Below are 13834 nucleotides of genomic sequence, written 5' to 3'. Positions count from 1 at the left end.
TGTGTGTGTGTGTGTGTGTGTCCTATAGGCTGTTCTGTGTTCTATGAGTGAGAATCCAATCAAAGGCAATGGGAACCTAAACCCATTGCCTTTGATTGAATTCTGACTCATAAGGACCCTACAGAACACAGTGGAACTTCTTTATAAGGTTTCTTTGGGTTTAAAGAATCAGATTGCCTCATCTTTCTCCTGCTGAGCAGCTGGTAGGTTTGAACCACCGGCCCTTCATTTAGCAGACCAATGCTTACTCCACCTTATACTTGTCTATACATACACCAGGAAGCTTTACAACGGTTCATGTAAAAGTAGAAATTAGAAGATGATGAAATTTTTTCATGAACTTTTTGAGGACCTCATGTAAGTCTTCTTAAACATTCAGAGACCACATCTCTTTAATAAATTAGTACAAAGACTACCTACAGACCAATATGAAGAAACGAGATACATGTATCTTAAATAATTGAATACCAAACTTAACATCTTTCAACAGAGTATTCCCAAAGTTAACAGTTTCAACTAATATGCCCTACTATTTAATAGTTTACGAACCATGGGGCAATTATGAATATTGGGTGTGTGGGAAAGAGTGTAGAATTTTCTCTATCTTAGTATCCAAGTTACACAATAAATTATTACTGAAAACAAAAGAGCTATTTTCAATGGAGGTTTTATTTTATTATTCTTTCATCATTCTTGTTAGATTGTTGTTGATGTTGTCTGTTTGTTTAAATGATTTTGGGGATATGAAATCCAGGAGAGTTAAGCTATAGAGACAGTAACAGGATTAATGGTTCCTGGGATGTGGCAGGGGATGTAGGGGGTAATGGAGAGGTAAGAGCAGTGAGAACAAGAGTGAAGAAAATGTTCTAAAACAGCATGAAGTGATTACTGTATAATTCTCCTTGATGTGACTGAACTATTGAACTATATATGTACGTTATATCCAAATAAAACTCCTGGGGGACAAAAAGTTTTATTTCCTTATAACGCCAACCCCTGTGGGACAATTCTACACTCTCCTATAGAGCCACTAAACCACTAGGGAACAATGAGCTTAATAATAATAATGTACCAAGATCAGTTCATCAATGTTTAAAACAGTGTACAAGACTAGTGTAAGATGTTAGTAACAAAAGAAGCTATGTACAACGCGAAGAGGTAATATAGATGAGCATTCTCTGTACTTTCTGCACCTTTGGATCACTAAGTCTAAAAATACTATAAAAATAAAACACCATCCATTTTAAGACATGCAATGCAAAACTGTATACAGAAAGATCAGTCTAATGAAAACAAGAAAAGAGCTAGACTTTCTATTAGATTGCTATATCCAGTAATCAGCCAAAAAGTCAAATGGGCAATCAGCCCCATGAGCTAGGGGCACAAAAGAATACAATAGCTACTCTACAGACAAGGAAAAATGAACATATTTTATATAACCAAGAATAGAGATCATCCATATTTCCAAAACAGGATATGAAAAGAAATATAATAACCACAGTTAAATTGTAATGGTTGGTTAACATTATACCATATATAATATTGAAAGGACTAGATTTATTGAATATGGTATTGAAGTTAAATTGTTATTCTAAGAAGCACTATTCCCCTATTTATTCCTAGCATAATACATTAAGTATGCTTTAAATTACAAAGATTATAGTGTTTTAACCTTCAAATAACTGTAAATTCCAAACAAAAAACTATGTCAGATGCCACTGAAACCTCTATTTCTCTCAAGGCTTTAAAAAAATTTAATGACACACTCAGTTACAAAGATAAGACTCACTCACTCAACAAAACAGCAAAAAATCAGAGGAAAATGAGCAAATGTGTTAAAAACCAACTTTTTATGAAAGTAGGTCTGTAAATATTTTAAATGCCATCATGTTGACAGACTCTTAGCACAAAATGAAATGATTCTGACCTAAAGAAACTAATACTTCTTTCATGATATTCAAAATACTGAATATATACTTCTATCCTAATTAATATCATTAGTTACAATCTTAATTTTTTTATAATCTATTCTTTACCAAATTGCCAAAATGGTAAAAATCTTGTCTTTAAAAATAACAATTGCAGTGTTCACTTGATGGTAGTTCCAGGACTTGGGCTCAGGCATCCTGACTCCTAACCCAGAGATTTTCCTGCAAGACTATACTAGCTCCATTAAAAATAATGAGGTTATAAAATATTTCAATAAAATGAGCACACACGGAAAAGGATTCAGGAAGCGTGCTTTTTCAGCTAACAATGTCCACTTATAAAGCATGCAAACCTAAGAGAATACTTTACTAGCACAAACATACTAATTAGTTCTATAAACCACCAAAAGGCTATATATTTAGTATACTAAATCAACTCATTACAGGTGTAAACATGAATATAAGTGACAGGAGCTTCAATACTCATCTCTCATCTCACAAGGGTTTCCTAACAGACATGGAGCCCAGTAAAACCATGTGCTGACAATTTTTTAAAACCTCTTTTGTAATAGTTCCACTCGTAGCACTTAACTCTCTCACTTTAAACCATTTCTACGGGCAAGCCCAACTTTCAATAGTAATAAACCAGTTTTAATTTTCAGAGGGAAGATTAATTTTTATTTTTTAAATTCCCAAGTTACAAAGTGATCAAAAGATTATAAATCTCAATGATAAGCTATACAGTTTCAAAAATAGTTTACTTCATTACAACCTATAAGGTTAAACTATTTAAGCAAAATAAGTTAGATCATAGCACATACCTCAAATCCACCAAAATCATCATCATCCATTCTTCAAATGAAACCTAAAAAACACCAAAAGTCATTGAAACAAGGCCAGAGGCAAACTCGTTATGTAAAAACCTTTCTCCTTAACCTTATCTGCACTTTCATTTCCATTAAAAACACTGGATTTGTGTTTTAATAGGTGTGTGTGTGTGTGTGTGTGTGTGTGTGTGTGTGTGTGTGCGCGCTTTAAATGCAAAATAATTAGTTTTCACTTTCTGGCAAAATTAGCACTTTCTGTAGCTTTTTCAGCAATTATGTATTTTGCCATTTTAAGAGGCCAGGAGTGGAAAAATATTCTTTTACATTTTAATTTGCTTTTCCCATATTGGCGCTGGGGTTCAATTCAATAATGCTTCCTGCTTTTTGCACCTATTCCTCAGTTGTCTGGCAACATCAGCATAAACTCCAGCTAAGAACAGGACTGTGGTGAGTTTTTGGAAATATGTCCTTCCCCACAAAGGTTCTTCCCTGGGTTTCATGGCCGCGGCTGATTTAGATTTTCAAAATTGATCAGCATTTTTGAGCTCTGGCCACAACATTTGGAGCATTTTGATATGTGTATTTTTAGCTGAAACTGCCTTGCACTTTTGAAAAATGTGGAGCAAGTTACTAGGCTGATCAAGATAAATCAAGTCATCTATTCATGGGAGACTAAAACCAAACCAAACCTGTTGCCATCAAGTTGACTGTAATTCAGAGGACCCTATAAAACACAATAGGGTTCCCGAGGCCTAAATCTGCCTAGAAGCAATTTGTCATGTCTCTCTCCTGCCATGGGAGACTAAGTATTTTTAAAAGCACACAAATACCCAGAATTCCTCCTTTTTTTCATCCTTAAAGTATATTATAGAGAAGAGTTGTAATCTGTTTTAAAAATCTGCTTTAAAATCTGGCATAAATGTAGAAGGAGAACATCATTAGTACCTAGGCGATATATATATATGATTTTGAGAATCAGTAGCTGCAAATGATAGTCCCAAAACTAATAAATGGTTTCCTTTTCTATCTTTTATAAAAGGAACATTCCATACATTAAATATAGTTTATTTACCCTAATAACACAAGAGCTAATCAGAAAATAACCTTCCCCAACATCTTAAGAGGAAAAAAAACTAAATGAATTAAGCCATATGCTAAGCAATAACTCTACAGAAATGTTCTAAGATCTTTTACTTTAATGATGGAGCAGTGGCCATCTGTTGTCATGTCTGACCTATACACTCAAATTAGTATTAATGCTTAAGACAGAAAACTCAACACTTGTCTCAAAGATGGTTTTGTTTTAATCTCACTACCATCAAGTTGGTGCTGACTCATGGGGACCCTGTAAGACAAGGTAGAGTGCCCCTGTGAGTTTCCTAGCTGGAGTAGGAAGCCCAGTCTTTCTCCCATGCAGCTGTTGGTGGTTTCAAACTGCTGACCTTGCAGTTAGTAGCTCAACTTTTAATCACTATGCCACCAGGGCTCTTAGATATGGGTAATAAACAATAGATATGGGTTGTGGGGAACAGAAGGATTTCTCTTAAGTTGTCTCCCCAAAATATGTACCAGACTTAGCTGCTTAAGAATGACTGTACAATAGGTGATCAGCGAAAGTAGGTCAGAGGTTATTCTCCTTAACATCAGCCATCTATAGTGGCTAGACTATTAGTCTGACTCACCCTAAATAAGACCCACTCCCTTCTGATAAGAATAGTGGTGGTCTGTTTACTTGCAGGAGATTAGAGAGGGCAAACCCGCCCAAGGATGACCAAGGTTAGATAGCCATTATCAACTGTCTAGATCAAGCAGACACCACTGTTTATCCCACAACAAATGCGGGCACACCCCTAGGTGATCCCCCGCCTATTGATTGTATTGCCTATGTCGCTACCCTTCCCTGTGACTCAGGTTATTGTCCGCTATCAGGGGACTTGCATGCCTCCCAGAATTGTAATTGTCTGCTTTATCGTATGAGACACCAGAATGATCAAACTTGTTCAAGAATGAAATGTATTGCCCCTTTCTGTAATGTATGAATGTAATCAGATCCCCCTAAAGTGACATAATGCATGGTTAGCAATAAATAATGAGGCTCCCTGGTTCTCGAGAAGGGTGGCTGGAGAAGGTGGCTAAGGAGGAGGAAGCAGCGGCTTCTTCTCTGAGGCTAAGCCCCCTCCACGAGGACCATCAAGCCGAGCTGAGGTGAGCAATGCTACCATGAATTACGTCTGACTCCATTACTTGACTCCATCCTTTAACTCTTATGCTCTCTATGACTTTACTATAATCTTTACTTATTATCGCTGTACAATTGCGCCTACCGAACCTGTGATGTTTTGTGGGGTTCCCTCTTCCTTTTAACCCCACAATGGGTATGTCAAAAAGAACTGCTAAAAAATGATGAAAGACTGTATTGAAACTATCAATCTATATACTTCTAAAGGCAATGTTTCCATCTGTTTACCATTTTCTGAAGAATTAGTTGCTTTTTTATTTACAGCATATCAATCCGGCACGTTGTGCATCCTCAAGGGACTCAAATAGTGTTATTTTACATGTTCTGAGTTTGGGGAACAAAAACAAGCCCGAAGGGGCAGTATCAGGGCTATGGGTAAAAGGGGTATGGCTTCTCAATAAAGTTCTTGGAGGACAGTCATTCTGTCCTTGAAGGATGATGGACTGTCATGATAGAAAGAGTCCCTTGTCACAACTTTCCCATCCTTTTCTCACCAGGGCCATTTTCAATTTTTGTAAAGACATCTTCAAAATTAGGCCCCATGATTGTGTTGTGTCTTTCAAGAAAAATCTATCAAGATATTCGCTTAGAACTAGAAAAAACTCTTGCCATAACCTCCTGAACGGACTGACCTCTCTGCTTTGAATTTAACTAGCTAAACAGATCCCCTCAGAAGCTGCTGTTCTGATTGGACCTTGCACTCTAAATTGCGTTGGTAAATCAACTTGCCCCTGGTATAATCCAGTCCATAAAAATCATCTTCACTAGAGTCCCTGTTGTTTAGAAGCTTTTGATTAAGTCGATCTTCACTCCGTGCTACTGGCACTCAGAGCCAAAAGCTTTCTGAGGACAAGATACTCGTTTGGAAATTAGAATTCATGCTGAAATGGAAAATGGATTCCAAAATGGAATCACAACCTCAACAGTTGTCACAACAATGATAATTCTAGAGTCTTTTTTCCCTAGTTGCTACTAAACTTCAGCCATAGTTTCTCTCTCTCACAGTCAACATTCTTCCTTTCCATGGCTCTTCTTTAAGGTCTTCCCAAAATTCCCAAAAATGCTTGATACATCTCAAAAAATGCTTGATACATCTAAAAACAGTTTTGTTGGTAATGTGGGACAGTGTTGCTGTACACTTGTTACAAAGATTTGATGATTTGGGAAGATGCCCACTTGAATTTTATTAAAAATTTGATGTTACTCCTGACTTGCTACAGAAAGTGAATTATTACTGACAGAAACTGTCTGCAGCTATCTACTAACCACAGAGACCAGTTTAAATATGTTCTGTTTGCGTGAACCTGTGCATGCATTAATTAAAACTCTACTAGCAGTATTTTTTACTTATGTAGACCAAGCTACTAATATAAAATTTATTATAAAATAAATTAATCTAATATTAATCAGATTATCATCATTCCTACAACAAAATAAAAAAATTTTAATTTCTCTAAAAATTAAACAAGTCATCCACATACAGCACTTGGAGAATATAAACCAGATCTCCAGAACATTTTTATAATGATTAGCCTAAAATGGAATTCACATTAATATTGTGTTATAAATAGAAATCTGTATGTGATTACATTTTTATGAAGAAATTATGAAAAAAAGAGAATGATATGGGCATTGGGAATTGACCAAGTTAAACTATAAAACACCATATCTGTCTTTTCGACATGTATCCAATGAATCTCAGGAGACAGTTAAAATCTATTTTTAGCTTCCATAAATGCAGTACCAAGAAATACGGTTTCAAAAGAATGGAATTTTTAGAATACTACTTCTGTGTGTTTTTCATAAGTCGCATCTTGATAAATTATTTGCAAAGTGCCAGAAAACTTGAAAAGGAAAACAAATGCCCCTGCCCAACCATCATCTCCGTTTGTTTGCCTGTGGTAAGAACCAAATACCATCAGTTTCCTGAGCACTGATTTAGCTCTACAAAAGGACATATTAGTGACCGCTGCGGCTTTCCATACTCCAGAAATTGTTACATATTAAAATACAGTTGATAGTCTTCCTCTTTCTTTTCAAAGAACTATTAAGACATTAAAATAAATAAGTGTATCCCGAGCTTCTTAAAACACAGCATCCTCGAAATAAACATGATCCTTTCTAAAGCAATAATCTTACTCCATGTAATTTAGGTATCAAATCCTACAATCGTTTGTTTCCTTCTGAACATTTAAAAAAATAGAAGAAAATTTAGTAGAACTGACTTGTAAAAGTAAATTTTGGGGAAAAAAAAGTTGGAAAAGCTCTTTTATTATTAAAAAGCAATATTACAACAGTGGGCTTCTTTAAGGAGCCCTGGTGGCAATGCGGGGTAAGCACTGAGCGCTGAAGCACAAAATCAGCGGCTCAAACCCAGCAGTCGCTGCAAGGGAGACAGGTGAGGCTGTGTCTGCACCAGTAAAAATTCAGTCTGAGAAACTCGAAGGAGCCATCTACTCCGTTTGAATCCAAATTGACCCATAGAAGCGGGGTGTATATGGAATCCTTTATGGATTTAGCTACTCAAACACATTTCCAACTTTTATAGAATGTCCATTTACATATCCTTTCTAGAATATTTCTAGTATTTAATTGGACACCTCATTTAAGCTATGAGTATTATAAGAATGCAGTTGTGGTAGCCCAGCTTAGCATGAAGAACTCCATTTTGTTTGAAACTGCCTTCAAGCCCCAGCTAACAGCTCACTGTCCCTTCTTCCTCCTTCCCTTCCCGGATATCCTGACAGACCTCGACTCTCAAAATGCCTCTGGATCCCTCCTGCCTGATATTCTACTTGCCCAATTAGCAAGCAACGTAAACTGTCCTGCCAGGCCTTGATTTACTACCTGCAGCTGGTCCTCCTAGCCCCTCCTGGTATCCTGACTGCATGTTCACCTGTTAAGTCAGCCCTTTGCCATTACCTATAAAAAATCCTTTACTTTCTTTGTTCTGCATAGCGACTGTTTTTCCAGGCAATAGCCCCCTGTTGGCCCATTTGTTTAATAAAACGTTTATTCTTTAACTTTATTAAAGTGGTGTGTGATTTAATCTCGAGTGGGTACAAGACAGTAACACTAAGTAAGCTTGTCATCTACATTAAAAATCATGAGTTGGTTGAAAAAAATGACATTATTATGTAGTTCACCTTTTTGTAACATGGCAGAAGAAGAGATGTAGATACAATGTTGTAATTGCATCTCTGCATTGAATGATATAACTAGGCTTTATAATTCTCAGACTTTATACATAAATTTAATTAATGTCTTTATTGCTTTAGTGTATGAGTCAATTGTGTAATCCTCAGTATTTAATATATTGCTGACATTCTAAATATATTTATAATTAATAAAAGCATTCAATCCAATTCAAGTCTTATCTCCTACACAGATGAAAACAGCAATTATTTGCACCTACATAAACAAGGTCAATGTAACAAATTTTACAACTTACAGTAAGGTTTAAGGAGGAGGGAATAGTGGGGAAAGGCATCAAGCACTAATTATATGACATATAAATATCATATAGAACATTTGACATACAAATGTCAAAAGAACAACGTTCCTGGTGGGTGGAAAGTATCAGAAAGTGGTGCACCTCGTTGGAAGGACCACAAAAGGCTTCTGGGAAGAGGAGACATGTGAGGTAGATTTCAACAGAGAAAGATGAGGCTTTCTGCTCTCAAGATTCAAAGCATCAGAATGCCAGCGGGGCAGTTCTACTGTCCTGCAAGGCCGCTATGAGGCCGGATCAGCGCAGGGCCAGTGGTTTTCAGTTTGGTTGGTTGTTTGGGGTTTGAGTACTACAAGTAGTTAACATGATCACCTGCAATAAAAAGGTGGAGGTTCAGGTCCACCCAGAAGGACTTCAGAAAAAATGCCTGGTGATTTACTTCCAAAATAATCAACCTTGAAAACTCTGTGGAACACAGCTCTACTCTAGCTCATGTGGAATTAGCATGAGTTGGAATCAATTCAACTGCAACTAGAGTAACAGAAAATTTTAATTGCACATTAAGAAGATACCATTTTATTCCAGTCTTTTCCCAAACTCAGTAAAAGATAGCCAGGATTGCTTTTGAGTTTTTGTTTCTGCATAAATACAAGAAAATATGGAAGGAAACTGTAAAAAATTTGAAAGCCAAAAGACAAGTGAAAACTGATTAAACAAACACAGGCACATGTACCATAAATTACGAGTGGGCAAAATAAGAATTAACACATTTATATCACAAAATTTACAAAAGTCTCAGGAATGGAAGGCACTGAAAGCAGGGTGAGGGAAGAGGATTGATATATCTATCTCAAGATCCCCTCCCAGAATAAGCACAACTTGGTAAATTGCCACAGACTAGAGCTTTATTCTTTGGATAAGATAAAACTAAAGAATACAATGCAATATAAAATGAGTCTACCAAGTATCTAAGAAAATAGAAGAGAAAAATCCGCTAAGCCATCATAGAGATAAAAGAGAAGCTCCACCAGCCCATGTTGATAAGCCCTCATACCCCCAAAATACTTTCCAGTTAATTCCACCTCCAAGTCTCCAGAGATGTAAAATAAGTTTCATGACAAGGCTCTAGAATTAAATGACTCCAGGCTTCATAACTGCAAAACTGGAAAGCTAAAAACAATGGAACAATACATTTAAAATTTTAAATTCTGAGTAAACTTGTGTTTCCATCAAAATAGCCTGAAAAAGACTCAAGAAGAGTTTTTCTTTTCAAAACTAACTATAAGAGGGAGCTTAAATGATTTAACCAGTGAATAACTGAGAAGTTTCCATCATGTGGCTAGTTTTTGTTCTTAGGTTTGTGGCATCAACTTTGGCTCATGGGAGCCCCGTGTGGGTCCCCGGAAGATGCAAAGTCTGTACTACACTGTTAGTTTAAGACTGGAGGTTTTAGGTTACCCATGCAGAAGTGAATGCTGTGGACTCTCTTCTGTTAAGATCACAGCATGAAAACCCAATGGAACAATTCCATTCTATGACACAGGGGGTTGCTTTGAGTTCATAACGTTAGCTTTCTTTCGTCTTGGTACTTACTTTAGAGAGACAAATCCACAGAAACTCATGTATAAGAGAGAGTTTTAGATAATGGTTAAGTGTGCATCAAGAAAACATCCCAACCCAGTGCTGCCCAAGCCCACAAGTCCAACATTAACCCATAAGTCCAACACCAATCCACAAAGTCCTCCTCCATCTCACAAAACACACACTATGATGCCGACTGCAGGAGGAAAGCTGAATCAGTGAATGTGTAAGCATCTCAATGCTGGTGGGGGTCTCCACACAGCTGCTCCAGCACACAAGGCTGCATCGGGGTAGATCCATGTGGCTTCTCCTCAGGGATGTCTTGCAGGAAGTGAGCCTTGCCAGCTGAAGCAGGGAACCAGCTAAAGCAGCTGCACCCTGGTCCAACCATCACAAAGCAAGAGACCAAGAAATAGAAAGGTGAGGCTTACCGAGCCATTCATCCCTACGCCCTTCAATTAACCCCACATGTGTTTATCGGCCAGGTTGGCACAATAAACTAACTACCTCAAACGTCTTCCCATAGTTTAAGTATTTATACAAAATATAAAATATATCTCTAGACATCAAAGTTTAAAAATAGGCTAGCAATACAACCAAAAAATAAAGGACCCCAAATTCTGGTTCACCATCATGTATTTTTTATTCATGTTTTTCCAGTAAAATATTTTGTTGCATCACCTGTTAACTATTCATAGAACAGCAAATGAATGCCTGTTTAATAAATAAGTCTAAAAATAAATTTTTTAAAAATTAAAATAAATAAATCTGACTATGGCTCTCAATGCCTGGTACATTATTTTCAGTATTGTTGGTTTTATTTAAAATTTCCTTATAATAGAGCACACCTTTATCATTAAAAAGAATACATTTGACTCACTCACTCACTCACTCTCACTCACTCACTCACTCACTCACTCACTCTCTCACAAGAAAAAAAAATACATTTAAGCAACTAACTTCAAACAACACCCTCCCTCCCTCACAAACCCTTGATAATTTATTTAAAAAATTTTTCATGCCTTATACTGACCGATGTCTCCCCTCATCCACTTTTCTGTTGTCCATCCCCCTGGGAGGGGGTTATACGTAGATCATTGTGATCAATTCTCCCTTTCTCCCTCCACCTTCCTCTTCCCCGCCTGGTATCACCACTCTCGTTATTGGTCCTGAGGGGCTTATCTGTCCTGAATTCCCTGTGTTTCTAGCTGCTATCTGTACTTTTTTTTTCTTCGAACCTTCATATGGCCTGTCCTCTTTAACGAGAAAGGAGTCCAGGTGACACAGTCGTTACACGTTGGGCTGCTAACCAAGGTCGGCAGCTTGAAACCACCAGCTGATGCAAGTCAGAAAGATGAGACTTTCTACTCCCTTAAAGAGTTAGTTCCAGAAACCCACAGGGGCAGCACTGCTCGGCCCCATAGTCACTAGGATTTGACATCTACTCAATGGCAGTGAGTGTGGGGTTCGGGTGGCTACTTAGAATGTTCTTTCCTCAGTTAACTTTTTAACTCTTCCAAGTCTTGGTTAAAATATTTCTTCTTCCCACTCCCCTACTCTTTTCCACATTCACTATTTTCTAATAAACTATAATCCTCTCTTTGTACAGATAGCAGCTGACTTCTAAAAGGGTTGCAGTCTGACAGTTCCATCCTAATTCCTTTATGATGTAATTCTAACATGACTTTTTTCATTATTACCTTTTATTAACTGACAACTTTAATCCTTGCTCCATTTATCCTGATGGCACCTACTGGTCCAGTGGTGAGGATTGTGGTTTTCTTTACATTAAGTTGTACTCCATATTGAAGGCTACAAGTGCTTCAATTCCTCCTCACTTTCAGGCAGTCAGGTGTGCCATCTGCATATCATAGGTTTACTACGGTTTACTAAGCCTTCGTCCAATCCTGATGCTGTTTTCGTCATATAATCCAGCTTCTGATTACTTGTAGACTCAATATATATAGATTGAATAAGTATGGCAAAAGGATACGACCCTAACACACACCTTTCCTGCTTTTAAACCACTCAGTATTCCCTTGTTCTGTTTGCACAACTGCCTCTTGGTCCATGCACAAGTTCCTCATGAGCACAATGAAATGTTCTGGAATTCCCATTCTTCTCATAGTTTGTTATGATCCACACATTTGAATGCCTTGGCATGATACGTGTATTTTCCATAAAGTTTAAACTGTCTTAAATTAATAATATTTCAACTTTCTTATGACTGTTATTTGTCCCATCTTTCACTTTAAATCTGTAAGTACATCTCCCATAAGCAGAATATAGTTGGATGTTGCTTTTTAAAATTCATCCTGACATTCTGCCTTTTTATTGTAATGTTTACTGAATTTATATTTGATACAATTAATGATAGAGATATTTTCAAAATAATCATCTTGCTATTTGTACTTTGTCCCACTTTTGTTTGATTTTTTTTTGTCCTTTGCTGCCTTTTTTAATTAATAGGATTAATACATTCTTTACAACGGACCAGTTTATGATAGTTTACCTTTCTTCATTTTATTTTCATGTAGTTGTTTGGCAACTGTTGGTGGTTGCTGTAGAAGTGCCTCCAATTCATTGTACCTCTTATGTAACAGAGTGAAATGCCTGGTTCGATGCCACCTTCAAGTCCTGTTTGTTTCAGTCTACCTTCTACTACATCAATCACACTGAAGGTTTTCCTCATTTTCACCATCTACTTGATCAAGCATGATGTCATTTTTCAGTGATGGTTATTTCCTTACAATATGTCCGAAGTAAACAAGTTGAAGTCTTGCTACTCTCACTTCCAAGAGTATATTCAATATTCTTCACCATAAATAGAATACATCAGTTCTCCTTTCATTTTCATTTTTTATTGTACAGTTCATATATACATATGAAAAAAGACTCAGTTTAAGTCACACTACCTTACTGAACAAAGTAGCATTGATATATTTGAGAATTATAAAGAGGTCTTTGCAATAGATTTGGCCATTGCTACACATAAGTGGTTTCTTGGCCATTTCTTCCATGAATACTGATTGTAGATCGAAGCAGAACAAAGTCACTGCTGATTTTAATCTTTTCTCCATTTATTATGCTGCTGATAAACAGTCCAATTGTGAGGCTTTTTGTTTTCATATTTCATATCCAGGTATAATTCACACAGAAATCAAAGGCATCCTTAACTATTACAATTTGTGTGTATCATACTATTTTACATAAAACAAGAAATGCATAACACTGGTGGTGTAGTTCTTCTGAGTTGGGCTGTGATGCATGTGGTCAGCAGTTCAAAATCAACAACACCTCCACGGGAGAACAAACTGGGCTTTCTACTTCCGTAAATCGTTACAGTCTCAGTAACCCACATGGGTTTAATATGAGTCAGCACTGACTCAATGGCAATGAGATACTTCCATTTACTTTCACCAAGTTTTATACAACTCTGAAAATTTATCCTTTATAAATATAAATCCCAAAATACATTATTTTTAATTGAAAATTCAACTGCCTTAATAAATAATTAAGAAACAATTAAAAATCTAGATAAATCTAGATACAGACATGTACATATGCAAATATATTTATATATGATGGGGAAATAGATCTATGTGCATATGTTTATAGGTTTAGTATTAAGGTAGCAGAAGGACATTGGGCCTCCACTCAAATACTCCCTAAATGTAAGAATACTTTCTTCTATTAAATTGGCATTCTATGGTGCTCACCTTCTTGACACAACCGCTGAAGACAAAGTGGGTGAATAAGCAAATGTGGTGAAGAAAGCTGATGGTGCCCGGCTATCAAAAGATATAGC

The 13834-nt window shown here is 36.7% G+C and overlaps 1 protein-coding gene across 5 annotated transcripts in view; it reads right to left on the bottom strand.

Annotated features, from left to right (window-relative positions):
* CCDC91 (coiled-coil domain containing 91) overlaps nucleotides 1–13834 on the bottom strand; it is a 365255-nt gene that overhangs the window by 295071 nt on the left and 56350 nt on the right. For 4 of the 5 annotated variants that reach the window (XM_045288440.1, XM_045288443.1, XM_045288442.1 and 1 more), the window contains exon 2: nucleotides 2750–2793. In XM_045288440.1, the coding sequence (XP_045144375.1) occupies nucleotides 2750–2779 (30 nt within the window). In that variant the 5' untranslated portion in view covers nucleotides 2780–2793. Of the gene's footprint in view, nucleotides 1–2749; nucleotides 2796–13834 lie in introns of all 5 variants that reach the window. The other variant, XM_004699999.2, reaches the window with a different exon arrangement.

This window comes from Echinops telfairi, unplaced genomic scaffold (genome assembly GCF_000313985.2).
Source record: "Echinops telfairi isolate 266 unplaced genomic scaffold, ASM31398v2 ScPeMD7_21;HRSCAF=78, whole genome shotgun sequence".
NCBI lineage: Eukaryota > Metazoa > Chordata > Mammalia > Afrosoricida > Tenrecidae > Echinops > Echinops telfairi.
Note: the sequence above shows the minus strand (reverse complement) of the source record. Positions and strands in the feature narration are given on the sequence as shown.